Source organism: Anoplopoma fimbria, chromosome 19, assembly GCF_027596085.1.
Source record: "Anoplopoma fimbria isolate UVic2021 breed Golden Eagle Sablefish chromosome 19, Afim_UVic_2022, whole genome shotgun sequence".
Taxonomy (NCBI): Eukaryota; Metazoa; Chordata; class Actinopteri; order Perciformes; family Anoplopomatidae; genus Anoplopoma; species Anoplopoma fimbria.
This window is the reverse complement of record NC_072467.1, coordinates 890,421-917,346: the sequence shown is the minus strand read 5'-3', so window position 1 is coordinate 917,346 and position 26,926 is coordinate 890,421. Positions and strand designations below refer to the sequence as shown.

General features: G+C 40.9%; 3 protein-coding genes and 11 non-coding genes across 14 annotated transcripts; 1 reads left to right on the top strand and 13 right to left on the bottom strand.

Moving 5' to 3' along the window:
- Positions 1–10,657: 10,657 nt before the first annotated feature.
- Positions 10,658–18,881, top strand: map2k1 (mitogen-activated protein kinase kinase 1). Its single transcript, XM_054620152.1, has 11 exons — positions 10,658–10,794; positions 15,876–16,086; positions 16,522–16,668; positions 16,884–16,961; positions 17,139–17,190; positions 17,465–17,589; positions 17,961–18,168; positions 18,291–18,352; positions 18,465–18,523; positions 18,640–18,685; positions 18,768–18,881. The coding sequence occupies exons 1-11, from the start codon at positions 10,712–10,714 to the stop codon at positions 18,879–18,881; spliced, it is 1,185 nt and encodes a 394-aa protein (XP_054476127.1). The 5' UTR covers positions 10,658–10,711.
- Positions 18,882–19,262: 381 nt separating this feature from the next.
- LOC129108525 (60S ribosomal protein L4-like) lies at positions 19,263–22,371 on the bottom strand. Its single transcript, XM_054620367.1, has 6 exons — positions 22,019–22,371; positions 21,450–21,570; positions 21,247–21,322; positions 19,858–20,069; positions 19,604–19,668; positions 19,263–19,415 (listed from the first exon to the last, which is right to left on the bottom strand). The coding sequence occupies exons 1-4, from the start codon at positions 22,057–22,059 to the stop codon at positions 19,963–19,965; spliced, it is 345 nt and encodes a 114-aa protein (XP_054476342.1). The 5' UTR covers positions 22,060–22,371; the 3' UTR covers positions 19,263–19,415; positions 19,604–19,668; positions 19,858–19,962.
- Positions 19,489–19,556, bottom strand: LOC129108938 (small nucleolar RNA SNORD18). Its single transcript, XR_008531952.1, has one exon. It is a non-coding gene; the product is annotated as a small nucleolar RNA SNORD18 (small nucleolar RNA).
- Positions 19,737–19,807, bottom strand: LOC129108931 (small nucleolar RNA SNORD18). The gene has a single exon (XR_008531946.1). It is a non-coding gene; the product is annotated as a small nucleolar RNA SNORD18 (small nucleolar RNA).
- LOC129108942 (small nucleolar RNA SNORD16) lies at positions 20,140–20,238 on the bottom strand. Its single transcript, XR_008531956.1, has one exon. It is a non-coding gene; the product is annotated as a small nucleolar RNA SNORD16 (small nucleolar RNA).
- Positions 20,599–20,669, bottom strand: LOC129108932 (small nucleolar RNA SNORD18). The gene has a single exon (XR_008531947.1). It is a non-coding gene; the product is annotated as a small nucleolar RNA SNORD18 (small nucleolar RNA).
- LOC129108941 (small nucleolar RNA SNORD16) lies at positions 21,014–21,112 on the bottom strand. Its single transcript, XR_008531955.1, has one exon. It is a non-coding gene; the product is annotated as a small nucleolar RNA SNORD16 (small nucleolar RNA).
- On the bottom strand, positions 21,643–21,710 carry LOC129108937 (small nucleolar RNA SNORD18). The gene has a single exon (XR_008531951.1). It is a non-coding gene; the product is annotated as a small nucleolar RNA SNORD18 (small nucleolar RNA).
- On the bottom strand, positions 21,898–21,968 carry LOC129108930 (small nucleolar RNA SNORD18). Its single transcript, XR_008531945.1, has one exon. It is a non-coding gene; the product is annotated as a small nucleolar RNA SNORD18 (small nucleolar RNA).
- Positions 22,372–22,944: 573 nt separating the features above from the next.
- On the bottom strand, positions 22,945–26,736 carry LOC129108524 (60S ribosomal protein L4-B). Its single transcript, XM_054620366.1, has 10 exons — positions 26,628–26,736; positions 25,718–25,889; positions 25,467–25,573; positions 25,081–25,219; positions 24,656–24,780; positions 24,182–24,311; positions 23,768–23,924; positions 23,475–23,558; positions 23,167–23,287; positions 22,945–23,076 (listed from the first exon to the last, which is right to left on the bottom strand). The coding sequence occupies exons 1-10, from the start codon at positions 26,628–26,630 to the stop codon at positions 22,999–23,001; spliced, it is 1,116 nt and encodes a 371-aa protein (XP_054476341.1). The 5' UTR covers positions 26,631–26,736; the 3' UTR covers positions 22,945–22,998.
- On the bottom strand, positions 23,360–23,427 carry LOC129108936 (small nucleolar RNA SNORD18). The gene has a single exon (XR_008531950.1). It is a non-coding gene; the product is annotated as a small nucleolar RNA SNORD18 (small nucleolar RNA).
- On the bottom strand, positions 23,642–23,712 carry LOC129108935 (small nucleolar RNA SNORD18). Its single transcript, XR_008531949.1, has one exon. It is a non-coding gene; the product is annotated as a small nucleolar RNA SNORD18 (small nucleolar RNA).
- Positions 24,851–24,949, bottom strand: LOC129108940 (small nucleolar RNA SNORD16). Its single transcript, XR_008531954.1, has one exon. It is a non-coding gene; the product is annotated as a small nucleolar RNA SNORD16 (small nucleolar RNA).
- LOC129108939 (small nucleolar RNA SNORD16) lies at positions 25,287–25,385 on the bottom strand. Its single transcript, XR_008531953.1, has one exon. It is a non-coding gene; the product is annotated as a small nucleolar RNA SNORD16 (small nucleolar RNA).
- Positions 26,737–26,926: the final 190 nt, after the last annotated feature.

Below are 26,926 nucleotides of genomic sequence, written 5' to 3'. Positions count from 1 at the left end.
CCATGTTTGATGAGCGAGAAAAGGTCAGAAATGCAGGTAGGGTTAAAGCAGGTAGTTGTTGTGGAGTTCCACCCGGCGTGGTTCAGTACACGGTCCTGTGTTCTCTCCTCCTCTCTCTCTTCTCTCTCCCTCTCTTCCTCTCTCTCCTCTTCTCTACTTCACTGGAGGAAGCGCGGCCCACTTTAAACTCTGGTGACGTCATGGACAAGGATGCTGATGATGCACCTCCATCCTCCACGCCCCCTGTCACCCATACACCACACACATATATACATTACATTATGTATTACATTACATTAGAGTCATTTAGCAGAGGCTTTTATCCAAAGCGACTTACAGTCAGTAGTATGTTACATATCATTCACCCATTCACACACTGATGACAGGCTACCATCAAGGTGCCACCATCAGACTCTAACTAACATTCATCATCAAGTCCACACCGATGGCTTCAGGAGCAACTTGGGGTGTCTTGCCCAAGGACACATCGACTGCCGAAGCCGAGTATCGAACCACCGACCCTCTGATTGGAGAACTACCTTGCTCTCCACTACGCCACAGCCGCCCCTGTATATATATATATATACTTAAATATAATCCCACTATATTCCCAAAAACAACTTGTGAGATATGATTCAACTTGAGAAATACACCTTTAACAGTAAGCAACCTGTAGGATATATTCCATGAAGGAGTCAATCTGTCAGTTTGCCACATGGCTGCAACATGCAACATTAAAATGATATGAGGTGAAAGTGAAATTGCCCGGAACAGCGTAATTATTATAATTACGTCCTATATTTCTCTGCAAAAGTGAACACTTCAGTTCTCCTCTGAAACAGGAAAAAAAAAGATCAAGTCAGGTAGAATGAGGTTTTCCTTCAGTATTCACATTATTTTTCAAACCCACCTGTACTGACACCTGCCTGTGACAGATTTAATCTCCAGTTTAGAGATGAAGTTGACTGATGAATCGCAGAAAGTCTTTGCAAGGTTAACCTCACACCACACAATCCTGATGTTTCCCAGAACTGACACGATCCCCCTTTTGATTTTCCACATGGAAGGTTTGCAAATCCAGCACTGAATCTAGTTTCTCACTGTGACATTTGATAGAGGTATACATTTCTTAGTGGGAGGTCAGAGGCTGCTGTGTGTAGTGAAGTGAACGACTAAGGTAAATGTTCCTTTCTGTGTTACCTGAAAAACATCTCAAACGGCATTTCACAGGATAGGTTTGGTGATATTCAACATCTTATATACTATATCTCCTATTGCCAACGATCCAACAATGAACTGATCTTACTAACAAGTGGGCCTGATGTAGCTGAATTCCTCTCTGCCATCGACCAAAAACAACTAAAAACGCATCAATGAACCACACCGTTGCACACTGTGACATGCTCTTCATTATAATGATCATGAGCACTTAGATTGTTTTGAATCAATCCCACATATGCTGTCCCGCTGCTCTCCATAGCACCACATTTGTATTAACCTGCTGCTGAAAATAGTACCAAACACATTTACCTTTTGTTGATTGGCTGAGAACTAACATATCCACCTGTTTTAGCAAAGTATTTGAAATGAAACCGTGTAAGTGAACATTTTTAAAGTTATACATCTTCAGCAGGAAAGTCAAAAGGACAAATGTGCCACAGACAAAGTAGGAAGTCATAAGGAATTAAGAGATGGACTATTCATGGAATTTAATAATAACAGGAAACATATAGTACAATACAGGTGTAAGGGTATGTGCAGCACTTCTGCTGTGGTTCACTTTTAATTGCGTGCATGCATTTTAATGTATTGACTGTTCTTTTATTCTGTCTTTTATTGATTAGGCCAATTTATTTCTGGGATTAGCCCACTGACAAAAGGAATGTTACTAACTATGCTGCTGTTTCGCTGTTTTATCACTAGACTTTGTGTGTGTGTGTGTGTGTGTGTGTGTGTGTGTGTGTGTGTGTGTGTGTGTGTGTGTGTGTGTGTGTGTGTGTGTGTGTGTGTGTGTGTGTGTGTGTGTGTGTGTGTGTGTGTGTAAGACTGAGTGAATTTGATAAGTTTTATTGCATGTTTTATGGGTTTTGTTGTTTTGTTTTTTCAGTTGGTTAAAGCAGAACATTTTATGATGGTACTGTCAGCACAACTCTGCTGAGCCACACATTCTCAACCTAGGTCTTTAATAGATGTACCATTGTTTTACATGTTGATTATATGTAATGATTAAATGTAATGTCAAACACCCCAAATCCCTGAAATAACAATTAAAAAGCTTTCACACATTACACTCTAAATACTCTTATCTGCATTTCATTGCAATTATTACAGCATTAGGACATGACCTGGAACACAAAGACAGTGAATCTGGAAGAATGTATTAAGCATGTATTATGTGTTCATTTTTAGCCAAATGTAAACTAGTGAGATATTCTACTTATTGTTTCAGCTCTGATTTTAATATATTTTAAACTCTAACAATACATCATAATCATATAAGCTCTCTGTATGATCTGTATGTCAAATCTTAATTTGTAGAGTATCCTAACCAGTCACTATGCCTGTGAAATTTACACTGAGATGAACTGTGAAGAGGCACGAAATGGAAGTACTCAAGTAAAGTACAAGTACAGTTCAAATGTGTACTTAAGTACAGTAGTTGGGTACATGTACTTAATACATTCACACCACTACATATGAGTAACATTCAGGTGGATGCTGTCTACGTCTGTGTGCTTTGGGTAAATTCAACATAGTCCATCCTGCTGTCATCAGACCTGCACTATTCCCGGCGGTGTACCTCACTTGTGTGTCTGCGCTCATGTCTCAATCATTAACAAGTACTTGTTCTGCCTCAGAACAGCTGAACGTTGGACTTTTGTTGTTCGTCCTTTATCAGAAATGCAGCCCCATTCAGCGGTCCTCTGTGTGCCGTCTCTGGCGCGGCTCCAGATGAACTACATCTGCCCAAAAGTAAAAGAAGACACAGTTGCCTTTGCTTCTGTATTAGCTTACTGAGTTATCTTACCCAAACAGAAGGGCACAGCTCCACCTTCCCGTCGCCACTGGCTAAGGGACATTATGCTCTGAATGAATGAAACATGAAAATCCATTATACCACCCAAGAATGTACAAACAAATAATTTTTTTAATTTTTTTATGTAAAATTGTCTCCTGAAGTCTTTTTGATTTTCGCTCCTTGATTTCTCTCTTGTACTCTTTTGATCATTTTCATGCATATTTTTTTGACTGTAATCTTTAAGAAGTCTGCTCTAGTCTGCACCTCAGTAGACTCCATCCTGACCAGAGGGAGGGCACTCAGTGATGTGAATTTCATATTTTAAAAAAGCACATGATTATTTTGAGATAAAAAACAAACGAGATTCAACTACTAAGTGCAAAGGAAATGGTATGCTTATACTGAAGTGCACCAGAGTATCCACTTGTCTTCAAAAGCTGTCCCATACTGTGGCTAAATTTGTGTCTTGCACAGATTTGCATGTTTGGGACCCCGACTGTTGGCCCCTCTCTTCTGTCTGCTGTTATCGTCTGCTTCAGAAGCTGCCTTCGTGGCCTGCTGTAATCCCCAACCACAAATCCCTGATTCCCCAAACAAAGTGGTGGTGGATGAGGCAACAAATCCACAGCATCAAACAAGACATGGCGTATTCTGTTTTTCCTGCACTGCTGCTTGTCCTCGATCAGTGCATCTGAGTTTGTTCCTTTTATGTCTCATCTGCGGTCTCCTCATGACGCAGCGACGTCTGGTGAGTAACAAGTGTTGGACTGAAACACTAAGTCATGTCTGTTGTAATTCTGTGTGTTTGCTCTGCAGTTATTTCTGACTTTTTTGCCTCTCCTGTTCTGGCAGTTAACGGATCAGTCCATCCAAACTATAAAAGACAAATCCTTTCACACAGAAGACACTTATTGAAAGAAGGGCTTAAAAAGAAATGTATATTTTTGATATCATGTGCACAATAGGAAATGTTGAAGACATAGCATTCACAAGCATTCAATTTACAGCTAAGACGGATCAGCTAAATAATCATTATGTATACAACCATTGATTTAGATATGAATAAGTCACCGGCTACACACAGTGTTTGTGCCACTGACACACACACAGGTAAGCACAGACTGCTCAAACAACTGTTTAAAGGTTACATAAGTGTGGAGCTTAACCATCGCAATATTGCAATACAGCAACCAGGTGCAACAAAAATATATTAAATTTACAAGTTAGTTTTTTGTTATATGTTTAACATAAAAAAATGTAAAAGCAGGAAACCAAAAAAAAACATAATGCAAGGCGCTGTGTGGTATTTGTTTGAATATCTGAAGCAGAGGGAAAAGAATATCAGATTTTTGCTGCCACTAAACATTAAAATGGAGATGATTGTTCAGTCTTTTATGGTGTTCACAGCTTTGAAAGCTGACATTTTGGAGCTACATGTCTTGATAGTCCACAGGCTTCACAGTCAACAGTTTTCATTTTATCTACATTCTAACAAAGAAATATCCCTCATAAAAATCTGTTGACAGCAAGGTGGATCATCCACAGAGACTGACTCTGGAAAGAACTGTTGCTGCTGAATTTTTTAAAGATCCCCTCCAGACATGTTAAGATATGAGGAGGAAATAGAAGAAAAATACCCTGCTTTGAATAATAATTTGAGACGGATAGGTTTTTCCCCCAATAAAAGATTCAATCCCTTTGTTAAAAAAATCTTAAAATTTCATCTGGTCCTCAACCCTCAACGAAAATACCAGACTCTCTATTATTTATATAAAAGAATTGACTACTGGACACAAGATGCCAGTGTCTGCACTGGAGGTTTCAAGTTTTCACATCACACTTGTGAAAGCTGCATACTGGACCAAGACTCACTTCAAGTCGACGATGTCACAAAATCATGCTTGTTTTCACTTTCTCCTTTCGGCATATGAATGTGAAAACAAACTTGGTGGAACTCCAACTGAAGTATAAGCAATACTAATTTTTGATTGGACATATAAGTGTATTTTTCCAAAGTTTGGATCAACACAAATTAAATTAAATTCATCTTATGTGTTTTGGGATGGAGGAGAAATCTCAGAGACAGATATGTATCTCAAAACCTCATGGGTAAATAAAAATGATCGATAGAAGTAAACAAATATTATTAAATATAATAGTTTCTCTCTTTTTCCTTGCTCCCCACAAGTAATGTTATTAAGTGATGACTCTAACTTGAACTCACTCAAACATATCTGGGAAAACAATATGGCAAGCTGGATCCACGGCAGCAAAAAGGATGCTAGCAGCTAAATGGAAGACTACAAACTTTTGCTTTATAACTTGTGAAGTGCATATTGATAATGGAGTTATTTGTGGAAATAATCAATGGGCTTAAATAGGAGGTGCAGGGAGCCTGGGAGGGAGCACTTCAGACAGCATAATCTTTACTTCCATAACCTCTTTAAAGGTCTGGCGTCATATTGTGTATGTAAAGATTCATTAACATTTTGCATTTACCCAACCTGGGGCTGGTTGGAGGGGAAAGGAAAGGAGTTGTTGACATAATATAAAAAAGATTTGTTGAATAAACTGTAATGCTGATTCACTATTTTGTGCTTTTATGTCATCATCTCTGGATATGTTATATATATATATATATATATATATATATATATATTATATATATATATATATATATATATATATATATATATATATATATATATAATTTTTGATGATATTCAGATTTTCTTGTTTTTTAAACCACAATATGATGTTGCCTGCTTCTAAAAATGTGCAAAATAAAGGAATGGCCTAAAAGATGAATAACTGCAACATCTCCCACCGAGCATGGAAGAGCCGTTGCTTGCAGATCAAATGTAGTGGAACCAACATTCTTTATGAGTATAGGTCAGTGGTTCCCGATCGTGTCAGCTTCTGAACCCTTAATGCAAAGCAATATCTGCAGTTCTTGCAACTCCTAGACCCCCAGGAAGGGAAACCACTGGTGTCGATGTTTTATGGTCCATTGGGGGGACCGGGATTGTAGTCAGGTCTGATATGCTCGAGTGCCCCCAACCCAATTTGTCAAAAGAAACTTAGAATTCACCCGGTTCCTGTTCATGGGCTTGAGACAGGACACGACCAATCTTTCCTCTCTGTCAGTCTTGGTTTATGGAGAAAAAGATGATTTTGGCAGTAAGATGCTTTTGGTAAACCAGGCACGGCTCAGCGGCCTTGTGTCTGTCAGGACAATGTGTAGAGACTTCAGAGCAGATTGTAAAAATGGCAGCTAGTTTCAAGTTGGGCCTGATGACTAATCTGCGGGGTACGGTTATGCTGACAGCTGACACATCTTTCACTAAATGGAAGGACAGTGATGGGCTCCCGTTCAACAGGTGAAACCATTCATTGGTGGTTCTGATTCATCTTTTACACGGAGGTCAAACAGTCTGACTGATACAGTATGCACCCTAAATTAAAGAGAGAATAGATCAGAAAGTCTTATAATTAAAAAAATTCTGTCAAATAGTTTTAATGTTCAGAGATTAATCCTGATAAAAAGGCTTTGTTATATGGAAAAGACATTGGAGATTTGTTATTTTTGCAAGTTTATTAGCGGTAAGCAGTGCATTGATGGAAAAAGAGAAAGAAGCTTGGATTGATGAGCATAAGCCTGAGTTTCTGTAAAAATCAACAAAAAATAATCATCAACAGCTTCTTTTAATCCTCTGAACAGCCACAGAGAGTGTCAAAAATAATAAAAGATGCCAAATGTGTAAAGGGAAATATTAAAGAAGGGAGGGTATTGCTGCGGGTGAAATCAGACAGTGATCCTCAGTGATTTGGGACTGAAATGCAGAGCCTGCACAGAAAATGTCAAAGGATTTATTGTGTCATTTAAAATCGTTTCGCTTTAAATGGTAACTTCAGTTGTGTGTGTGTATTGTACGCTGATTATAAATGTATTCCATCCTAATTAGATATAAATTACATTAAATCAATCACATGAAGTGGCCTTCAAATGTGTTCACCGGAGTATCCTTTATTAAAAGCATTTACACTACTTGCATACTAATTACACAACTCATGAAAGTAGACTTAGATTTGATGCCATTCTCATTTAATTTTTAACTTTCTTTTAGCAGTTGATGTTATTCTGGATTTAGGATAATTAAATATTTATGGGATTATAATGGTAGGATGAGATGTCCTCGATAAAAATCTTTAATTTAATGAGAAGTATACAGTTTTCAGCTTTATTCATATTGCTTTGATTTTCCTCATTGTTGTTCAGTGTTAAAACATCCAAATGTGCATCTCATTCCTTTTGTAACCGCATGAAAACATACAGTTTTTGGCTTACGTTATTCAAGACAATCTCGTAGCTATTATTAGAATAAAGAAAGCAAAGTCAAAACACCTTTGAGTATTCATTATACTACGCTACAATACAATATTGTATTCCCTACTCCGCTACATTCATGTGTCACATTTAGTTACCAGTTACTTTGCAGATTCTGATTAATAATACAAAATATTATATATTATATTATATTATTATTATTATGTAGGCTATTAATATGGATAAAGATACGGATTTATTGATCCTTTGATAAAATGTGCAAGCTACTCAGCAGTATATATATATTTAGAAAAATAGAGCCATTAAACATGAAAGTACTTTTTATATCAATGACTTAACATTTAGAATAATATAATTTGCATCATTCTGTATAGTGAGTCATTTTTCTTTTTGTACTTTTTATGCTAATACATTTGTTATTTGACTTGTAACAGAGCATCTGTACACTTTTGTATTGCTACTCTCATCTCTGTACACATGACATCTATTGCATTCTGTCCATCCTGGAGAAGGATCCCTCCTCTGTCGTTCTCCCAGAGGTTTCTTCCTTTTTTCTCCCTGTTAAAGGGGTTTTTAGGGGAGTTTTTCCTGTGCCGATGTGAGGGAAGGACAGAGGATGTGAGGGTGTAAGGACAGAGGATGTGAGGGTCTAAGGACAGAGGATGTGAGGGTCTAAGGACAGAGGATGTGAGGGTCTAAGGACAGAGGATGTGAGGGTCTAAGGACAGAGGATGTGAGGGTGTAAGGACAGAGGATGTGAGGGTGTAAGGACAGAGGATGTGAGGGTGTAAGGACAGAGGATGTGAGGGTGTAAGGACAGAGGAGGTGAGGGTCTAAGGACAGAGGAGGGAGGGTGTAAGGACAGAGGAGGTGAGGGTGTAAGGACAGAGGAGGTGAGGGTCTAAGGACAGAGGATGTGAGGGTCTAAGGACAGAGGATGTGAGGGTGTAAGGACAGAGGATGTGAGGGTGTAAGGACAGAGGAGGTGAGGGTGTAAGGACAGAGGATGTGAGGGTGTAAGGACAGAGGATGTGAGGGTCTAAGGACAGAGGATGTGAGGGTGTAAGGACAGAGGAGGTGAGGGTCTAAGGACAGAGGAGGTGAGGGTGTAAGGACAGAGGAGGTGAGGGTGTAAGGACAGAGGAGGTGAGGGTGTAAGGACAGAGGATGTGAGGGTGTAAGGACAGAGGAGGTGAGGGTGTAAGGACAGAGGATGTGAGGGTCTAAGGACAGAGGATGTGAGGATGTGAGGGTCTAAGGACAGAGGATGTGAGGGTCTAAGGACAGAGGTGGAGGGTGTAAGGACAGAGGAGGTGAGGGTGTAAGGACAGAGGAGGTGAGGGTGTAAGGACAGAGGATGTGAGGGTGTAAGGACAGAGGATGTGAGGGTGTAAGGACAGAGGATGTGAGGGTGTAAGGACAGAGGATGTGAGGGTGTAAGGACAGAGGAGGTGAGGGTCTAAGGACAGAGGAGGTGAGGGTCTAAGGACAGAGGATGTGAGGGTGTAAGGACAGAGGAGGTGAGGGTCTAAGGACAGAGGATGTGAGGGTGTAAGGACAGAGGATGTAAGGACAGAGGATGTGAGGGTCTAAGGACAGATGGAGGGTGTAAGGACAGAGGAGGTGAGGGTAAGGACAGAGGAGGTAAGGACAGAGGATGTGAGGGTAAGGACAGAGGATGTGAGGGAAGGACAGAGGATGTGAGGGTGTAAGGACAGAGGATGTGAGGGTGTAAGGACAGAGGAGGTGAGGGTCTAAGGACAGAGGATGTGAGGGTGTAAGGACAGAGGATGTGAGGGTCTAAGGACAGAGGAGGTGAGGGTGTAAGGACAGAGGAGGTGAGGGTCTAAGGACAGAGGATGTGAGGGTGTAAGGACAGAGGAGGTGAGGGTCTAAGGACAGAGGATGTGAGGGTGTAAGGACAGAGGAGGTGAGGGTCTAAGGACAGAGGAGGTGAGGGTCTAAGGACAGAGGATGTGAGGGTGTAAGGACAGAGGAGGTGAGGGTGTAAGGACAGAGGATGTGAGGGTGTAAGGACAGAGGAGGTGAGGGTCTAAGGACAGAGGAGGTGAGGGTGTAAGGACAGAGGAGGTGAGGGTCTAAGGACAGAGGTGAGGGTCTAAGGACAGAGGATGTGAGGGTGTAAGGACAGAGGATGTGAGGGTGTAAGGACAGAGGAGGTGAGGGTGTAAGGACAGAGGATGTGAGGGTGTAAGGACAGAGGAGGTGAGGGTGTAAGGACAGAGGAGGTGAGGGTGTAAGGACAGAGGAGGTGAGGGTGTAAGGACAGAGGAGGTGAGGGTGTAAGGACAGAGGAGGTGAGGGTGTAAGGACAGAGGAGGTGAGGGTGTAAGGACAGAGGATGTGAGGGTGTAAGGACAGAGGATGTGAGGGTGTAAGGACAGAGGAGGTGAGGGTCTAAGGACAGAGGATGTGAGGGTGTAAGGACAGAGGATGTGAGGGTGTAAGGACAGAGGATGTGAGGGTCTAAGGACAGAGGAGGTGAGGGTCTAAGGACAGAGGAGTTGAGGGTGTAAGGACAGAGGATGTGAGGGTGTAAGGACAGAGGAGGTGAGGGTGTAAGGACAGAGGAGGTGAGGGTGTAAGGACAGAGGAGGTGAGGGTGTAAGGACAGAGGAGGTGAGGGTGTAAGGACAGAGGAGGTGAGGGTGTAAGGACAGAGGAGGTGAGGGTGTAAGGACAGAGGATGTGAGGGTGTAAGGACAGAGGATGTGAGGGTGTAAGGACAGAGGATGTGAGGGTCTAAGGACAGAGGAGGTGAGGGTGTAAGGACAGAGGATGTGAGGGTCTAAGGACAGAGGATGTGAGGGTCTAAGGACAGAGGATGTGAGGGTCTAAGGACAGAGGGGTGAGGGTCTAAGGACAGAGGAGGTGAGGGTGTAAGGACAGAGGATGTGAGGGTCAGAGGATGTGAGGGTGTAAGGACAGAGGATGTCTCATGTGTACAGATTATAAAGCCCTCTGAGGCTAATTTGTAATTTGTGATTCTGGGCTCTACAACATAAACTGAATTGAATTGAATCTCCTCCGCTGGTGTAATACCTCCCATCACCAGCAGAGGGGGCGCTGTCCCACGCACAGCCATGCTGTCCGGAAGGCGAATGTAAATATTGTTGTGACGCTGCATCTCCCGGATCCTTCACATCCTTCACATCCACCCATCAACCAGAACACCAGCTCCTCCAGCTCCTGGTCTCTGTAGAGTAACCTGAGCTCTCTCTCTCTCTCTCTCTCTCTCTCTCTCTCTCTCTCTCTCTCTCTCTCCATTCATTCTGCAGCAGCTCCTGTGTTTCTGCAGCAGCTTGTTTCTTGTTGTCTCTAACATGCAGAAGAGAAGGAAGCCAGAACCGATCCAACTCAACCCGATCCCCGATGGAAACACCATCAACGGCACCGGAGCCACAGAGTGAGTCCATGTTCAGATGGTGTTGATTAAACCTGTGTCAGATTCACCTTCAATAAATATGCAATAAAGGCTCATGACAACTGCAGTAACATCTAGAATAATAACTCAATCACTCATTTACAGTGTGTGTATATTATGAGACACACAGGTGTTTGTGTGTGTGTGTGTGTGTGTGTGTGTGTGTGTGTGTGTGTGTGTGTGTGTGTGTGTGTGTGTGTGTGTGTGTGTGTGAGGTTTACACTTTCACTGTTATATATTTATATATTGAGATGCGTTTAATAAATCCAATCATTGACTATAAGTTCCCAAATAGTGTAATCTTCAAATATAACTTGTGTCTGACTAGCAGTAGATATGCAACAAATGATCATTTTCATTAATCGATCATTTTTTCAATTAATCATGTAGAAAGTAAGGAAATAGTAAAAAAAAAAGAAAAGACACTAGCTCAAGTTGCCATTTTCCAAGAGCTTTCTCAGTCAGACTCATATCATTCTTATCATTGATAAGCATATCAATAATAATATATACCGATTCATTTTCTGTCGATCTACACGTTATCAATTATCAAGTTTGGGGTGTATCAAATGTGATTTGTTGATCAACTCATCGTCCCATGTTACTGGCTTACACTAAATATTGCAACTGCTAAAACTTTCCAAGATAATTCTAATGAACAAACTATTTTTTTACTTGCTTTCATGAATAAATCATGTTACCCAGACATCATCATAGTCGTTTTAGCATGTCATAGCAGGAAGAGCACAGCTGTAATTATTACCTTTATGACTGCATTCCATCTAGCTGAGCTACATCCTGTGTGCTGCTGGCTCACTCGCTTTGCTTACAGGGACACATGATGGAACTGAGCCATCATTAACAAAATAAGTATGACCTGCGTGTTTGCCATGAAGAAGTCATGGATGAGCAGTCCTCTTTGTGTGGACAGTGATAAGTCAGAGATTGACCTTTGCAGGGAGGCAGTGTATAGACTGGTATTTCTGTGTGCTGAAGAAGTTTTGCGTAAGCCTCAGACATAAACACAGTAATGGAGATATTAAATAGTTGTGACTCTCGGCTCTAGTTCTCAGTTCACAGAGAAAAGCAGTCCAGCAACAAGCTGCATCAGCTGAGATGAAAATTACATAACATGTCATCCCTCGTGATGGTCTTCTGATGTAGACGGAGGAATATTTCATTGTTTCACCATGAGATCATACATCTGAAGGCTATTTGTGTCTTATGCAATGAATTACTTAAAAAGTAACAGACTTAAATATAATTTTGCATTGAACATTTAGGTGTCACTTTTGTAAGCTAAGTCTTTTAGTTTAAATTAAGACGGATGCAGAATTTTTCTAGATTTGCGATGATTCGTTCGGCCTACGTAATGTCAGAAAAACAGTGAAAAAACCTTTAAACTCTTTGACGTCTTAAAATTGCTTTTTTTTTTGACTGGCCGACAGTCCAAAGCACGAAGATATGCAGAATATTATTGTTCAAGACAAAGAAAAGCAGCGAATTCTCACATTTAAGAAGCGAGAACCATCACAGGAGGAGTTGTGCCTTGGCTTCATTTGTATATGACATCATGTTTGGCTGGAGTTGCGCTGTAACAGGCGAGGAGCAGCATGTCGGGATGAGGCAACAATCAGGGACTCTGAATCACATATTTGGTAGTCTCTGCTGTTGCACAACTCACTATGTCTATGTGTTTGTGCGTCAAGTAGTACTACTGTATTGTTCACTGTGACATTCAGACACACTGCTGACAGAAAACCACGCTGCACCACTTTTCCATGGAAAGACCGTTTTATCTGCGCCCACACGCTCAACTGTCTGAGGCTCTGAGGGAAAGCAAATGGTAGATGACGGGTCTGCACACAGTTGTGCCTCACTATCTAAACATATTTTGTTCCTTAACACTGCATAAAACCAACTCCTGCACACCCACATAGTTATACAGTTACATTACAAATTTTATTTTATTTAAACAATGGTGAAACTGTATGTTGCTATGTCAGATGCCACAGGAACCAGATACGTTTCACAACCAATGGGCATCTGAACTCTATGTGTTATGGAGACGTTGCGTGTATAGCCACTAAAGTGTTAATGTCAAACAAGACAAATATATTTCTACCCTAAGTGTAATATTTCCTAATTCCCTAATTTTAGCTCTTCGGGGGCTTCAAGGAACCAAAAGGTGCAAGTGTTTTTTATTTGTGGAGAGCTGGAGCTTTGCCAAACATCTGCAGACCAGTGAAGGGGGGGGGGACTGGATTTAAAGAACCAGGCTTCTTTGCTCCTAATAGGATGGGTGTGTATGTTTTGGGCTAGTTGTGATGCTAGAGATTAGAGGAAGAGGCCTACATGGGTTCTTACAAGGTCAAACCTGGGTATCTTTGTCTTGGAGCTACACAAATTAGGATTAGTTTGTAATTCTTTAAGTATTTGCTTCAAATCCCCCCAAAAAAGCATTAAAACAGTGTAGCAAAATTATTTGTAGGTGGCCATTTAGCAAACAATTACACAGCCAAGGTTCATTGTGTTTTGTATTTTGGCTGATTGAGCCTCTTCTCAGCTTACACCTTTTTCACTTATATTGTGAACACTGAGTTTAATGACCTCATTTAATTCTCAGCGTAGCTCGAACCAAAATGCCTTTTTCACAGCAGACATTTTGATTTGTCATAGTAGAAAAAGCACAGGTGTTACTTATAACATTATAGATGCCCTGATCTGTTTAAGTGTCCCAGTGAGCCGTGACATTGAGCCAGGATGGCTCAGCCAGCATGCACAATACCAGGAGCCTTATAGTAAAACAGCTAAATGGAAATCAACCACGCTAATTTAAATATTTAACCTGTGATTTGTTTACCGTGACGTCTGTTCTGTGAATATATGTACTGTAAAGGGATGTTAGATAGAAATGATCCCAGAGCACATCCAGTCTCATAAAACAATACCAATATTAAAGCTTACACTAAAGAAAACCCAGCCGTGTTTTGAATAGAATGAAGGGACAAAATGAATCAGAACAGAAACATAAATTAGCACATTATTTAGGAGGATCTGATGCTCAGGTGTTGCATGTATGGTGCAGAAGGGCTTAATGCAATCGATGAGGCCTCTTATTGAAACCAGACCATTCTAGTCTGGTGAAAAGGAATTGCCATTACAGCCTGCAAAATGTTCTCTCAGCATGAAATGGCTGGCGGCCATGGGAGAAGTGTACTGAGTGGCCCACATAGTGCCAGCCAAGCATGTAATATTATCAGAGGAGATCTGAGAACAAATAGAAAACAACCTGTTCTGGATAGACCTCTTCAGGCAATTTGTTATTTGCTGAAAATCCTGGATAAGATCCTACTACCACTTATCTCCAAACTTACAGAATATGCCTGCATCTCTTTTTAATCAGAAAATGGTTGCAGTTCATTCTTTTGCATAGACTTGTTGTATTTAGATAACTGAATGTGCAAAAGGGAAAATAAATGATTAACCCATACCGCATAGCTGACCATAGTTTGAGGTGCTGATTCTTCATCGACAAGACACCACTGACTACATCCTGTTTCAGCTCAAGGAATTGCAACTTATTTACTCTGGCCCATTTCACAATTGTAAACGTAAACATTCCAAATGTTTCCCAGTTTAATTCTTATTGCGGTGATATTATGGGAATGAAATAAACTGTCAGGAAGTAAAAATTGACTCAAGCTGTTGCCTAGCAATGCAGTGGCAGAGATATGTACGCCTGGTTGCAAAAATATTAATTTTCCTTCAGTTTAAATGCTATTAAATTTCTTGCTGAATAAAATCTTTTGAAAATGCACTCATGTGTAAACACTGCAAAACAAAGACGGCATCTTCTTTTTGCTGCTTTCTATCAAGCTGTAGAAATATTCTGTCTTCTGATTTCAGTTTCACTAGGTGTCCTTGGACATTGTGTGGAAGGAGCACAAAAGGCCAGCTTCGTGCTAACTTCATCCTGCGGGGTGGGGGTGGTGGGGGTGTGTGTAGCTGTTGTAGTCCCTCACACTTACGTATTGTGTGGAGTGTGTTCCAGGCTGCTCCTCTTCTTAGTATCTCCAGCCTCCTCCACCTCCAGCTTCTGTCGACAAAGCGCCCACGCTGCCCACAACCTACTCAAACTTAGCACTTCGTCTCCATGGATATGCAGGCCTACCCTCAAAGATACAACCACTTAAACCCTCTCTTTTTGCTGTGTAGTGGGGCAGCAGAGTGAAGAGCGTACTTCCCTGCTATAGCTGCTCTCCACTAAGTCGTGATTACGTTCCAAGATGAAAAAAAGCATAATTACCACTGAGCAAGAAGAAAACTGTCTGCTTATCGTCAGATAAGCATGCAAGAATGAAAGACCAGCACTTAATCTAAAGATTCAGTTTTTGTTAAAAGCTAAAGATGGAACACCTTACAGTAGCTTCTACACTTGCAGGCATATGAAATATCCTTGCATGCTTGTGTTTTATTTTTAAGCTTTGCATTAAGAATATGCAAAGCTTTTTTTTGATAACAAAAGATACTGAATCTAACCAGTTGACCATGACGACTCACTGGTCTTTACATCACCTTCTATTAAAGGTAACGACAAAGGCTTTGTGTTACAGTACTACAGTGTTTTGAGATTGTTGAGTGGGAGGGAAGGAAGAGGTCAATATGCAGCATTTCAGATGAGTTCGCTCCACCATGGATTTCTCAATGCATCGCCATGACAACAGCGCCAGGAGAGCGTCATCAGCGCTCAGAGGATCTCTGAGCTTCCTCACACTGGAGGAGGGAAGAAACACTGAAACACACCCTGCGACCCTTTCTGTCTTCCTGCTGGTTGATTGTCATTGTTCAACGAGTAACTTTCGCTACAAATTGTCACACAAAGCTCTATCTTTTCTAAAAGGTTTCAAAAATATGAGATATACAGTATATCTGGACAGCCGGTATTTCCGGGAATGAACATCTGCAAAAGCTCTGTCTGAACGAGCTCAAGTACCTTTTTATTAACAGAATACATTAATAATATATGAATAACTCATCTTTCTCTCCATCTTCTTTCTAAGAACAAATTTGGAGGCCCTCCAGAAGAAACTAGAAGAGCTTGAGTTGGATGAGCAGCAGCGAAAACGCCTGGAGGCCTTTCTGACACAGAAGCAGAAGGTGGGAGAGCTGAAGGACGATGACTTTGAGAAGATCTGTGAGCTGGGCGCCGGCAACGGAGGAGTCGTCTTCAAGGTCTCCCACCGACCCTCCGGGCTGATTATGGCGAGGAAGGTAAGCTTCGGCCCTGAAGGTTTGTTGTAGATAGGGCTTAAAAGCTTTCAGAGGGCCACTCTTATCTAACATACATGATATATAAAAAACATAGCTCTCTTGTTCAGTATTTAAGAGGCATCATCAGGCATCATCAATGTTTGGAGTGTGGAGTCAAATTTGTCTCTCATTTTCCAGTATTTTGGGTTAGGGTTACATGAAATGTGGATAAATGGGCCAAAAGTCTGTCACAGCATTGAAGAGCCCCTTTATAATAACACACAAGTTTGAAATACCAACGGAAACATGCAGCCATATTAAACATTTTTGCTCATGATCATTTTTTGATTATAACGTATGTTGTTTTTAGATGTTTTGTAAAGATTGACCCTCCTTTTATTAATGTTCCATGTGATATGAGATGATTGATAAAACCTGATGTCTGCTGTGTTTCAGTTGATCCACCTGGAGATCAAACCAGCCATTCGGAACCAGATCATTAGGGAGCTGCAGGTGCTGCATGAGTGTAATTCCCCCTACATTGTGGGCTTCTACGGAGCTTTTTACAGCGACGGAGAAATCAGCATCTGCATGGAGCATATGGTACTCATCTTTAATAAGTTCTGGCTCCCGATGTGTTTGTACAGCATTTGCTTTGAGTGCTGCTTTACAGACTGTGCTGACAGTGTCTGACATGTTTTTTCTTGTGTGTACAACCTCATTAGTTTTGAAAGAAACTCATTTTCGATTAAATGGATGAATTTCAATAAGTCCTTTCAGTAGATGCTCTCGATCTTTTCCTTCCCTGCTGGCTGTAGGACGGTGGCTCCCTGGACCAGTCACTGAAGAAGGCAGGCAAGATCCCAGAGGAGATCCTTGGCAAAGTCAGCATCGCTGTGAGTAGCTCCGACACCTCGACCGCTAGTTTTGTGCTCTGGTCGTTACCTTACAGCTATATTTGTTTTTCTTTTTGGATATAAAACTGTGTTCATCACTGAGCTAATACATTGTGTCTATTAAAACAATCTTAAATGTTATAATACTACACTGATAAGGAATATTTGTCTTTCCAGGTCATTAAAGGGCTCGCCTACCTGAGGGAGAAACACAAGATCATGCACAGAGGTCATTAACTGTTTAATTTACTAAAATATGTTATCATTATGATAAGGTTTTTCCCTTTACAAGACCTTTATATTTGTGTTGAAGTTGCTAGACTAGATCTTTGTTGCACTCATTGTTGTACATATGAATGATGAAATGAAATGTTATAACAGATACGCACACAGTGCACAACATGCAGTAGGCTTTTGCAGCAGTCTGTTCTTATGTGCTTAGTGTTATTTGTTGAATATTTGCCCACAATGTCCCTTAAATATAGTGCATGTCCCTCTTTCAGATGTCAAGCCTTCTAACATCCTTGTGAATTCCCGCGGTGAGATCAAGCTGTGCGATTTTGGAGTGAGCGGACAGCTCATAGACTCCATGGCCAACTCCTTTGTGGGCACACGCTCCTACATGTCGGTGAGTTAAAATGGATGCACATTCCTGCTGCTGTCATACACACATTAGTCATAAGATTCCTGTTAAAATTAAAGTAAAGTGTCAAATTTCATGCGGTTGGAAACTAGAGTCCCTAATTCCCAATTTTGTTGACTCACAAATCAACTAGGACTAGCTGTATACACAGGCTTCATGTCAAGTGGGGGGAATCTATTTTCAGTATGGACTGTGTTTAAAGTTGGCCCAGCACAAAACACTAGAACATGCAACAATAAAAAAACACTCCTTGTAATTAATATCTGTTTTGCTTTAGCCTGTTGTCTTTTGCTCCACTTTCTAATTATACAATCCACTGGATGCAGTAGTGATATAATTGAATGTGTGTTGTGCAGCCGGAGCGTTTGCAGGGAACCCATTACTCTGTTCAGTCGGACATCTGGAGTATGGGTCTGTCCCTGGTTGAAATGGCAATTGGGCGCTTCCCGATCCCACCGCCTGATGCTAAGGAACTGGAACAGATTTTTGGCTACCCAGTAGAAGGGGAGGCAGCCTGCAGCGAGTCCTCCCCAAAGCCACAACCCCCCGGGCGACCAGGCAGCTGTAAGTCTGACATGACACTGGTTTGTCCTGTGATTCTGCACAGTGGCTTTTTCAAATTTTAACAGCTTTGAGTGCAGAGGACAGTTATTTATGAAAGCTGAAATTATATTTTATTCCCCCAGCATACGGACCTGACAGACCACCAATGGCTATATTCGAGCTGCTTGATTACATAGTCAATGAGGTGAGTGTGCCCCTATAATATGACAACATCCTGCCTGTCTTCTGCTGTACAATGTGATAAATATGCCACAAATCTGAACCATTAAGTGCTGACTGAACCTTTACATATGTAGCCTCCACCAAAGCTGCCCGGGATATTCGGCTCTGAATTTCAAGACTTTGTGAACAAATGGTATGGAGGAGAAATAAATTCACTAACACCCTTGAAATTTCCTTATCTGTCCGTCAGACTTTCTGCCACCTAGTGGTTTTAAAATGCATTACTTTCTGTTTGTTTCTCCATCGAAGTTTGGTTAAGAATCCTGCAGAGAGAGCAGACCTGAAACAGTTGATGGTGAGTGTTCAAACGTAGCAGTATGTTCAATCCCTTAATGGTTTTTCACCTTTGTAACCACCGTTTTCTTCTTCTTCTTCAGGTGCATTCTTTCATCAAACTGTCTGAAGCAGAGCAGGTCGACTTTGCTGGCTGGTTGTGCAGCACCATTGGACTCAATCAGCCTGTGACCCCCACCCACGGTACAGCAATGTGAGGCCGGTTGTGTTTACAACAAAACCCACATCCTCCGGTCCTTTTAAGACAAGGTTATGGGTAAAATAAATGTTTATACAATGACTAAATTGGTTTAAAAGTTGTGCAATCAATAGTTGTATATTTAGTGTACAAACCTACATGCCAAGTGAAATTATTTATGTATTAAACAAGTCTCTGGGCTTCATTGCAGGCCTGCCTGAAAAGCCATCTTTTCTAATGCTAAAATAATTTAATCATGACAAATGCTGCTCAACCTGTGTGCTTGACATTCCTCTCTGCCTTGTGTCTTTTATCGCCAACCGATTTAAGTCTTTGTTAGCTTATGTGAAATAAATTGTCTTGTGAATCAAAATGTGGAATGACAGGTCTGACTCGTACATTTGAAACAAATTATTTATTAAATCACACAACTCTTGTAGAGATTTATGCCTTGGGTTTGGCAGGTGCTCCCTTCTTCCCAGGCTTCTTCTTGGGTTTCAGCATCTTGGGAGTTCGGGTTCAGTTTGAGCATTATCCTCAAGTGATGCTCTTGCTGTAATGACAATATAACCAAATCTTAAAATTGTGGACTTCTGTTTTAACAAATACGTCATAAACTTCATGCGTTGCTCAGGACTTCCATATAATCAGGATTCAGAAACACGGACCTGAAGTGGGAACATCATCATAGTTGACAAGGAAAAAACAAATGTTCAAGAACTTAAAGTGAGCAGTGCTTACGTTGGTGTACGCAGATCTTCAGAATCCTGCTCAGGTCTGTGTTGGGCATCTTGTGCATGGGCAGGCTGAAATAAATAAGGCATTATGAAGTTAATTCATCATGTTGGAAATAATTAAAAGTCTTTTGATGTTCAAACTCAGAACTTCTTAAAATATCACAGAGTTTCAAAAACACGGACCAGAAGTGGAAGCTCATCACTGATTGGTAACAAATGTAACTTTGGTAACGGGGAGATTTCTTCTTAAACACTCACTTGAAACAAGCATTCAGGGAAGAAGGTGCCGTACAGCTCATCCAGCTTGTGGAAAGAACTCCGTCCACATGCAGAAGGGTTCGACGTTAACACCAGGAGCGAGCTTCAGTTTGTCCAGGCTTTAAGCTTCTTCAGCAGAAGCACTGCGTCCTTGGTTTTCTTGTAGCCCTGAACCACCAGCGGGACCTCTGGGATTTCCTCAATGCGGTGTCCTAACAGACAAGAGAATCACGTCAACCATGTTCTTCTCACTTTGTCACAGACTACAGTAATGCCAACGTTTGCTCAGAATTTAAGGAACATCAATACCTTGTGACAGCTTAAGACAGCAGGCTACTGTCACTGTTCACAGGCTCAGACGCAAATTACACCATCATGGCAATACAAATGTTGAACTGTACTTTAAAAATAACCATGTTACTATCTAACTATGAATATTTCATTATAAAAATACATACACATTTTTAAATTGTATACTTCCCCATTCTGAAACAAATGTTTATAGAGCTTACCGTTGACATCACAAGTGCAGGAATTGCGTCTTGCTGTCTTGGCGTAAGGGTTCAGTTTGAGCATTATCTTTAAGTTCTTCAGAGGATTCTTCTTCAGTACTCTGCGGTTGATGTCCTTGCTGTAATGACAATATAACCAAATCTTAAAATTTGGCTGAAATAAATAAGGCATTATGAAGTTAATTCATCATGATAAAAATAATTAAAATAGTAAAGTCTTTTGATGCTCAAACTCAGAACTTCTTAAAATATCACATAGTTTCAAAAACACGGACCAGAAGTGGAAGCTCATCACTGATTGGTAACAAATGTAACTTTGGTAACAAGGAGATTTCTTCTTAAACACTCACTTGAAACCAGCATTCAGGGAAGAAGGTGCCATACAGCTCATCCAGCTTGTGGAAAGAACTCCGTCCACATGCAGAAGGGTTCGACGTTAACACCAGGAGCGAGCTTCAGTTTGTCCAGGCTTTAAGCTTCTTCAGCAGAAGCACTGCGTCCTTAGTTTTCTTGTAGCCCTCAACTTTGTCTTCAACCACCAGCGGGACCTCGGGGATTTCCTCAATGCGGTGTCCTAACAGACAAGAGAATCATGTCAACCATGTTCTTCTCACTTTGTCACAGACTACAGTAATGCCAACGTTTGCTCAGAATTTAAGGAACATCAATACCTTGTGACAGCTTAAGACAGCAGGCTACTGTCACTGTTCACAGGCTCAGACGCAAATTACACCATCATGGCAATACAAATGTTGAACTGTACTTTAAAAATAATAACCATGTAACTATCTAACTATTAATATTTCATTATAAAAATACATACACATTTTAAAATTGTATACTTCCCCATTCTGAAAGAAATGTTTATAGAGCTTACCTTTGACATCACAAGTGCAGGAATTGCAGCGACGCCAGGTCTTGGTGGGGGCAAACATGAGACCTCCATGACACATCTAGACCAAAGTCAAGGATATTTGACAATTACTGAATGAAAACATAGGTATTTAAGTAAGTAATACCTGCTCAGCTATTTAAGTCTACAAGTTTTGCTTTCAGCTTTCATTTTTTTGGGGTTCTTACCGCAGGGTCATGCTTGAGAATGGCATGACGTCTTGCTGTCTTGGCGTAAGGGTTCAGTTTGAGCATTATCCTCAAGTTCTTCAGAGGATTCTTCTTCAGTACTCTGCGGTTGATGCTCTTGCTGTAATGACAATATAACCAAATCTTAAAATTGTGGACATCTGTTTAACAAATACGTCATAAATGTTATGCGTTGCTCAGGACTTCCATATAATCAGGATTCAGAAACACGGACCTGAAGTGGGAACATCATCATAGTTGACAAGGAAAAAACAAATGTTCAAGAACTTAAAGTGAGCAGTGCTTACGTTGGTGTACGCAGATCTTCAGAATCCTGCTCAGGTCTGTGTTGGGCATCTTGTGCATGGGCAGGCTGAAATAAATAAGGCATTATGAAGTTAATTCATCATGTTGGAAATAATTAAAATAGTAAAGTCTTTTGATGCTCAAACTCAGAACTTCTTAAAATATCACAGAGTTTCAAAAACACGGACCAGAAGTGGAAGCTCATCACTGATTGGAAATAAATGTAACTTTGGTAACGGGGAGATTTCTTCTTAAACACTCACTTGAAACGAGCATTCAGGGAAGAAGGTGCCGTACAGCTCATCCAGCTTGCGGAAAGAACTCCGTCCACAGGCAGAAGGGTTCGACGTTAACACCAGGAGCGAGCTTCAGTTTGTTCTTGTTCTGCAATGATACTGAATGAGGACAGTATTTATACATTCATATCCAGTTGTCTGAAGATTCAGAAAATAAAGGATAGCATTATTACTGCTTAGCGATGTCAATAGGTTTGTAATACCTACTGCATACAAAATATACATTGTTGGGCATTAAGAACTATTCAGATAATAGAAGATCAATATAACAGTGATGACTTTTACATTTGAACAAATGACTCACCTGAGATATTTAACACTTTGGCTGTAGATGTTCTCTGTGTAAGATCCGCCTGAGACTCATCTTACCTTTACCAGCACGAAGGGGACTTTTCAATCATACACCTTTTTTGGGTTTGTGATGTCAAACTGAGGAAGAGCAGGTCGACTTTGCTGGCTGGTTGTGCAGAACCCTTGGACTCAATCAGCCTGTGACACCCACCCACGGTGTGAGGCCGGTTTTGTTTACAACAAATCCCACATCCCAAGGTCCTCTGATGGTCGGCTTGTTATGTGTAATATATAAACCTTTATACGATCACTAAATGGGTTTAAAAAGTGTAACCAATAGTTGTACATTTCGTGTAAAAACATACATGCAAAGTGAAATTATCTATAAATTGAACAAGTCTTTGGGCCTCTATCAGGCCTTGCTGAGAAACCATCTTTTTGTAATTATCAAATAATTGAATGACGAATGCAGCTCAACCTGTGTGCTTGATATTCCCCTTTCCCTCGAGTCCATTAAGTGCCAACAGATTTAAGTCTTTGTTAGCTGATGTGAAATAAATTCTTGTGGATCAAAATTATTAATGACAGTTCTGACTCGAAGATTTGAAACAAATGATTTATTAAATCACTGAACTCTTGTCTGCAAGTGTCAAGATTTATGCCTTGGGTTTGGGCTTGGCAGGTGCTCCCTTCTTCCCAGGCTTCTTCTTGGGTTTCAGCATCTTGGCCTTGATCTGTGGAGAGAAAGAACAAGCTTTCAAAGTAACTGTCAACAATTTAAGTCTACAAGTTTTGCTTTCAGCATTCATTTTTGGGGTTCTTACCGCAGGGTCATGCTTGAGAATGGCATGACGTCTTGCTGTCTTGGCGTAAGGGTTCAGTTTGAGCATTATCCTCAAGTTCTTCAGAGGATTCTTCTTCAGTACTCTGCGGTTGATGCTCTTGCTGTAATGACAATATAACCAAATCTTAAAATTGTGGACATCTGTTTAACAAATACGTCATAAACTTCATGCGTTGCTCAGGACTTCCATATAATCAGGATTCAGAAACACGGACCTGAAGTGGGAACATCATCATAGTTGACAAGGAAAAAACAAATGTTCAAGAACTTAAAGTGAGCAGTGCTTACGTTGGTGTACGCAGAGCCTTCTGGATCTCCTCACTCTTCAGAATCCTGCTCAGGTCTGTGTTGGTCATCTTGTGCATGGGCAGGCTGAAATAAATAAGACATTATGAAGTTAATTCATCATGTTGGAAATTAGGAAAATTGTAAAATGACGAAATCTTTTGATGCTCAAACTCAGAACTTCTTAAAATATCACAAAGTTTCAAAAACACGGACCAGAAGTGGAAGCTCATCACTGATGTGATCGACAAATGTAACTTTGGCAACAGGGAGACTGCTTTTCAACAAACACTCACTTGTAACCAGCCTTCAGGGAAGAAGGTTTACGCCAGGTTCCGTACAGCTCGTCCAGCTTGCGGAAAGCACTCTCAGTCCAGATGCAGAAGCGTCCAACGTGACCACCAGGGGCGAGCCTCAGGAGGTTCAGTTTGTTTACGTTCTGCAGAGTGATGCCTTCAAAACACAACACAATAATTAAACACTCAGGTTGAATATTCTAGTTGATTGTTTTTCATTAGTTCATAACTTTGTTAATCACTGATGCCAAAACGTTAAGGACTAAAGGGGAAGCACAGTGTTTCTAGCTATCCCACTCAAGTTGACAAGAACGACTTCATATTAACTATACATTGTTAAACATTAAATATCAAGAATTCTTATCTCCAATTACCTAACAGTGATGAATTCTTTAAATTGAACAAATAACACACCTGGGATATTTCTGAAGGCTTTGGTGACACCGGAGTCTTGGTTGTAGATGATGCAGGGTCCTCTGCGTTGGATCCGTCGGCGATTCCTCATCTTACCCTTACCAGCACGCATGCGCTGAGAGGCGTAGACCTGAAAATAGAAAGTTTATATCATTAATATACTCCATTAAAAAGAAACCAAATACCCAATATACTGAACTTCAGCAATTATCACAAGCTTAAATGTTACCAGTTAATCCTACTGAAATAAACAAGTTCGATTTTAGGACTTTCTGCTAAACTACATATTATACATGTGAATCAGATAACAGATGCTTAGATCTTTCCCAGTCACACTTTACTTTAGCCTTTGCGGCAGCAATCAAGTTTTCTGCTTTCTCATCTTTATTTCAGTTAAGTAAAATTTGCAAAAGGGATTTTTCCCAAATAGAGACTGTTTAGATGAGCCAACAGAATGTGAAAAATAAAGATTACCTTCTTGATGTCATTCCAGGCTTTAAGCTTCTTCAGCAGAAGCACTGCGTCCTTGGTTTTCTTGTAGCCCTCAACTTTGTCTTCAACCACCAGCGGGACCTCGGGGATTTCCTCAATGCGGTGTCCTAACAGACAAGAGAATCATGTCAACCATGTTCTTCTCACTTTGTCACAGACTACAGTAATGCCAACGTTTGCTCAGAATTTAAGGAACATCAATACCTTGTGACAGCTTAAGACAGCAGGCTACTGTCACTGTTCACAGGCTCAGACGCAAATTACACCATCATGGCAATACAAATGTTGAACTGTACTTTAAATATGGTAACCATGTCTATATGCAACTATGAATATTTCATGATAGAAATATATACATTTTAAAATTGTATACTTCCCATTCTGAAACAAATGTTTATAGAGCTTACCCTTGGACATCACAAGTGCAGGAATTGCAGAGGCAGCCACAGCAGAGCAGATGGCATAGCGCTTCTGGGTTGTATTGATTCTGCGATGCCAGCGACGCCAGGTCTTGGTGGGGGCAAACATGCGACCTCCACGACACATCTAGACCAAAGTCAAGGATATTTGACAACTACTGAATGAAAACATGGGTATTTAAGTAAGTAATACCTGCTCAGACTCAAGGTTCGTCAGCCATCTGTGCCAGCATATGACAGCAGGCATACCGTCACTGGTCACAGAGTCAGTCGCAAATTACACCATCACTGCAAGTCTTGTGCCTGTTCTAGTTTGCACATTATTAAAAAGGAGAACAAATGTAAAGCTACATTTTTTTGGGTCACAAGGATACATTTCCAAAAGCACCCTGGCCAGAGCGGTGTGTTCCACCACCTCTCACACGGGGGATACGGGCCACAGCCCTTCCTGTACCCCAAGACTCTGCACTGGTCTGGTGGCCTGTAATAAAAACACAATCATACACCTAAATTACAAACTGTAATCTGTGAATGCATCACTTCAGTCAGCATCTTGTAATATTGTTTAAACTATGAAGTCCAATCTTGGTCAACATGCTATTTCAAGAAAGACGTATAGACTCACCTGCCAGTTCACTGACTGCATAAGGCTGGCGGCTGTTCTTGCGCATGTTGGTGTGAACAAAATTCACAACATCAGGGCGAATAGGAGCCTTGAACACAGCAGGCATGACGACATTTTTGCCTGAAGATTCTCCTTTCTCGGAGTAAACCGAAATCAGGGGTCGGGCACAGGCCTGGGACACAAAACGAACATTGAGATTCAGGTTAATTTATGATGTTGGATTTGAGAAGGTGATGCATATTTTAAGATGCTGTGGCTTTATATCCTGGAGAATGTCAATAATTTAAAACAACGTGTGCTTAGAGCAAGACATCAAATCTCCTGGTATGTCTAGGCCACAACCACTAAACTAACTTTAAAACCAGTTTGATTAAACTCAGTGGAACTTGTATGTCAAAGGGGCCCTGACAACATCACATGGGGCTGCTCATTAACAGTATGCATCTACACAAACTGTCAGAAAACTGCTGCTTTTAAACTTAGCTTAGCTCGTTTATGCTAACGTGACTGACTTATCTAGCCAGTCTAAAACGTTGCGTGTACAATCATAGACGGAGTTAGTGCTTTTCTAAATCTATATATATATATATATATATATATATATATAAATATAAAAAAGCCACAAGTGACATTTAGATAGCCTGCAAATAGGCCACATGTACTGGCTACGTGTAACAGGTTTGCCAGTGAGGCGGCCGCCACACGTGTAGCTGGGCTGAGCTACTGAAATCCAAAATGGCGCCTCGAGTTAGCTTCGTTAGCTTAGCGCATCTGGACTCACTGTTCTAATAAATCTACATTTAAGCCTCACACAGACAACGAACACGGGTTTATTTGACAAGTATCAACCAAGAGATGCAATCTGCGTATTATACAGCATGTTAATACAGATCTGAATGTCATTTCTCACCATTTTCAGTTATATCTTTTCGGCTCGCCGGGAACCACACTCCTTACGGTATGGCGGCCACAGTAAAAAGGAAGTCGGTCCATCGCCCTGGATGATTTATCCCTCCGCCCCGACGAATACCACTTCCGCCTTAATATGTTTTTCGCGATTCCTTTGCTTACCAAGAAGAAACATATATTAGAAAATGTCAATGATTACACTCAACAATTGCGTACTTATTTTCAATGAAATACACGCGGCTAAACCAAACTATTAAATTAAGTTGCTTCACATGGGACTATTTCTTTACGCCATGTTGG